Here is a 4,215-nt window from a genome sequence, read left to right as displayed (position 1 = left end):
TCTTTTTGTTTCTTCCCTGGATCGGTTTCTCTTCCTTCCTCGAACTTCAAAACAGACGTGATGATTGGTTTTGTTCTGGGGCGAAGAGGCTGGACACAAAGGAGATTGGTAGGGGGAGGGGGCGAAGGAGAAATAATAGTGCCAGTTTGTTACGTGGGGATGTCAACTGGGGCTGCAAATTCGTGCGTGATACTGCCCAAAGTTTGCCCTGCAGGTTGACCGTCCCTACTTTGCACATAAGTAACGATAATCATAAAACGCGGGATAGGTTAAATCATGTGTTTAAGCTGTACAGGCATACCGATGTGCATACAGAAGGAGAAGGTGTATATTTTTTAAACACTTGTTGGCGCTCGTGGTGGATTCATACAAATGCGGGTGTTGGGCCGAGGGGGAAAATTAAAAAAGGAAAAGAAAAGGAAAGAAATGGGCCTGTGAATAAATGCATTAAGAAGGGTTGCGCGGGTACATGTCGCGTGCACTGGTTGGGAGCGTTTTTTTTGGGCATTTTTTTGCCACATTTTTGCTGTCCTTTTATGGGGCGCTCTTTTGGGTCATTTTTTTGCCGCGCCTTTTTGGGGATACTTTCTTTCTTTTTTTTTTTTTTTAAGCTGCCACATACGGCTGCATGTCGAATAACTAATTGGCTCATAAAAAAATATGCGACTTGCCTACCTGCTTAGGGGGGGGTGCCTTTTCAGCAATTAATTGCAATCCATTTCGGAAGTGATAAATGCATGGGGCGCACATGGAAGGAGGAAGTATGACGCTACGCAGTCAGTTAAATATGAAAGGTACCTTCCGTGTGGTCATAAATAAGCGCGCGTTTTTTTTTAAAAAGGGTCACGCAAGAGTATATGCCGGAAAAACGGAATTTGCCCACGTGCTTTTAGCGCCGATGCATATAGGGAAAAGCGGACAGAGTGGATCCTTTATTGGTGATAGCACAGTGGTGTGTTCGTGCGTACGACCTGACACCTGTCGTGTACGCCTCTTTACCTCACTGAGGAATGATAACGTCACCCTAAGTCGAACGAACGTATGATTCTTACTGAGAGAGTTAAATGAACGGCCTTTACGGGCTGCACACTTACGGCGCAGCAAGTTGAAAAAAAAGAGAAAAAAAAAAAAGAAAAAAGGAAAAAGGAAAAAAACGTTCCTTTTACGCTGAGCCAGATACACCCTACAGTCGTAACTTTGCTTGCCGACTATCTGCGTTGATCTCCTAAAATATGTGAAGGGTCCAGACGTGGAATCCTTCTGGAAGACAAGACGCTCCTTTCCGAGGTGGCAAAATGGGACAGCATTCCACTTCGCTTACCAAAGGAAAAAAGGGCCTCTTAAGTACACACAAACATGTATTGATATGCATATAAACTGTTAGCGACGTGGAAATTGGAAGAGGAAACATTTTTGCAAGACTTCGCACAGGAGAGACCCTTACGAAGTGGAGGTCCTATGAAGCCACTCCACAAGAGGTCACCCAACATAGGCACGAACAGAATATGTACACAGCAGCCCTCTTCCCTCTGCTTAATTTTTGTTTTTTATTTTATATACCACTTCGACTTTGCGACAACAAATTGAATTAAAACCGCACCAATGTAACAATACAAATTCGCGCCGCGTTTAAAGGGATCATTAATGCTGCACACTTTTGTTTTTTTCGAAAGTGACAGGGGTCCGGGACGAGAGTTTTTATTGTGTATGTTTCATCGTGCGAACGAGGCTCGGTTAAACATATCTCCTGCGGGTAACAAACAAAGGTAGGAAAGAAAGGGATGCCTCCCCCCCCGCCACAGAGTTTAAAGGAGGGTGCCGCGACCTTTGGCTTCATCAGTTTTAAAGATCGCTTAGCCCTTCATATGTCTTGCACAGGTGATTTTGTCGGCAGCATTTTGCCTGTATCATTTTAACGGTGAAATCTTCACAGCAACATATAAAGCAACCTTCAAAGCAACATCTTGAGAGTACCTTTTTTACACGCACTGCTTTATTTTTTCACCACCCGTTTATTGCGGTAAGTCCTCACACCAATTTGCAAACCTGATGAAACTCTTCCAATGTTTTCGTCCCTTCCCCAATGTCTAGTCACACCTCACTCCTACGAGGGGCTCGCTGAATTAAGTTTTCTTATTTATTTATTTCTGTTTTCGTGTGCAGTTTTGTGACAAATGTAACGCTCAACACTGTACAAAATTTTTATGCAGTATGTTCAGCTACTTTTAGGCAATTTTGGGGGTAATTTTTGCAGCAATTTTTGGCAATTTTGGGGCGACTTTTGGTCAATTTTTGGCAATTCTTGGGCGATTTTTGGGCAAATTTTGGGCATTTTCCTAACCTTTTTTCTTCACCTACCCCCGTAGCCTTTTGCCTTCCTCTCATTTTTGGCATCTAGAAGATTGGGATAAGCGCTTACACGTTTACTCTTACAGGCTTCACTCTTCACCCTTTCACAGCTTACACTTGCGCGCGTTCCCCTTCCTAGCGTCCCTTTACGCGCTTCCATTTTGTGACCACTCATTTTAAGAAACATACACGATGCGCGAATAAATGCGTCACACGAGCCTTACATTTGTACATGTATATGTATTCCGAAGTTAGGCACGTACCTGGAAGTGCCCTTTTGAATTCCACACCACTGACGAGCTTAACGCCAAGTTGCTTTCCTTATTACATCATTTCGTTATTTCCTTCGTGCGCTCTTTCTTTTTTTTTTTTGGAGGTTTCACGAACAGCACACACTTCACCTAAGCCGTAACCCCATATACACAGCGCTAATTCCCAAACTCATTGCATTTTCATTTATACCTAGAATTACGCATATGCAGCTAGAGTACCAAATGTGCATGTCCCTGCTATGTAAACTACTCCTGTTTGTACATTTCGCGTTAAGAAGCATGCACGTAGGAAAAGGCCATCTGAGGTGATTTTTTTTTTTTTTTTTGACGATTGTCCTTTGGCTCTTGCTTTAAATGATTGTTGAACACCCCTTTCACCGCATTTCCGTTTCATTGCATGCGTACCCCTTCCTTGAATGTGTATTCTGGCACGCTTGCGAATCCGCACTTGCAATTGTATCTAGTCTGTAGCATTTCGCGCCCATCACAAGACAAATGAGTGTGGATAATATCGCTTCAAAACCGTGCAAGGAGTAGCCCCACCCCCTTTGATTACCTCATTTCTGATGTGTTACTTCCATGGCGATTTCGTTCTTAGCCGTTATAGTTCTGCGTGACTTTGCCTGACTTAACCTCACCTTGTTTGTGTCTGTGTTTTTGCTTGTGTTTTTGGTTTATATTTTTTTTCTTTTTTTTTTCCACTTGTGGCGCTTCTCACATTTCGAGAGCCGCGCAACTATCACCTCTCGACTGCCTCCCGCCGATCCGCTTTGGACTCGCCAGTTCGATTTCCCGCTTGAAGAATGAAAAATTGTGTAATTTTACTTTTCCTGTTTTGCGCATGTATCAAGTATGTGAGTTGCCATGCGGATCAAATAATTAACGAAAAATTGACCAACCTGGTTTTTTTGAGTTGTAATTACCAAAAGGGGAAGAAAAATGAGACGCTAATAAAATCGGTGGAGAAAAGGAAGCCACAACTTATGCTCTGGATTGGAGATTATTTTTACTCAGAATGTAAAGAGTTGAAATGCCTTAACGAAGTGTATGATTATATTAAGAAAGATCCCTTCTACATAGGGTTAAAAAAAAAGTTTGTAATTGACGGCATATATGATGATCATGATTATAATAAAAATAATGGAGATCGACTGTATGAGCATAAGAAGGAAAGCAAAACGCAGTACTTAAACTATCTGAATGTGCCCAAAAATGACGTGAGGTACAAACGGAATGGAGCATACATTTCGAAATTGTATATAGACCCGGAGAATGAAAAAAATCAAGTGAAAATTATCATTTTAGACACCAGATATAACAAAGACCCGTACCCCTTCTATGCGCCTGACTCATACCATGACACTTTGATGCATATATTCCTCTCGTTCGTTGTTCGCTTTCACGCGGCTCTGTTCGGTCTACACTGCAACAGCAACAATGACATTTTGGGCAATGAGCAGTGGACGTGGCTGGAGAGGGAGCTCACCAACTCGAAGGCGCGCGCGCACATTGTCATTTCGTCCACGCAGGTAAAGGGGCCAGAGGGACGGATAAATGGATAGACAGATGGAGAGATAAAAACATAGAGAGATTG

At 42.7% G+C, this 4,215-nt stretch overlaps 1 protein-coding gene across 1 annotated transcript; it reads left to right on the top strand.

Moving 5' to 3' along the window:
* Positions 1 to 3,424: 3,424 nt before the first annotated feature.
* On the top strand, positions 3,425 to 4,183 carry C922_01559 (hypothetical protein; the record flags this gene model as incomplete). The annotated part of the gene is made up of 1 exon (XM_008817162.1): positions 3,425 to 4,183. The coding sequence occupies one exon, from the start codon at positions 3,425 to 3,427 to the stop codon at positions 4,181 to 4,183; it is 759 nt and encodes a 252-aa protein (XP_008815384.1).
* Positions 4,184 to 4,215: the final 32 nt, after the last annotated feature.

The sequence above is a fragment of the Plasmodium inui genome (genome assembly GCF_000524495.1).
Source record: "Plasmodium inui San Antonio 1 unplaced genomic scaffold supercont1.5, whole genome shotgun sequence".
In the NCBI taxonomy this organism is placed as follows: Eukaryota; Apicomplexa; class Aconoidasida; order Haemosporida; family Plasmodiidae; genus Plasmodium; species Plasmodium inui.
The sequence above is the reverse complement of the archived record's forward strand: the minus strand, read 5'-3'. Positions and strand labels throughout refer to the sequence as shown.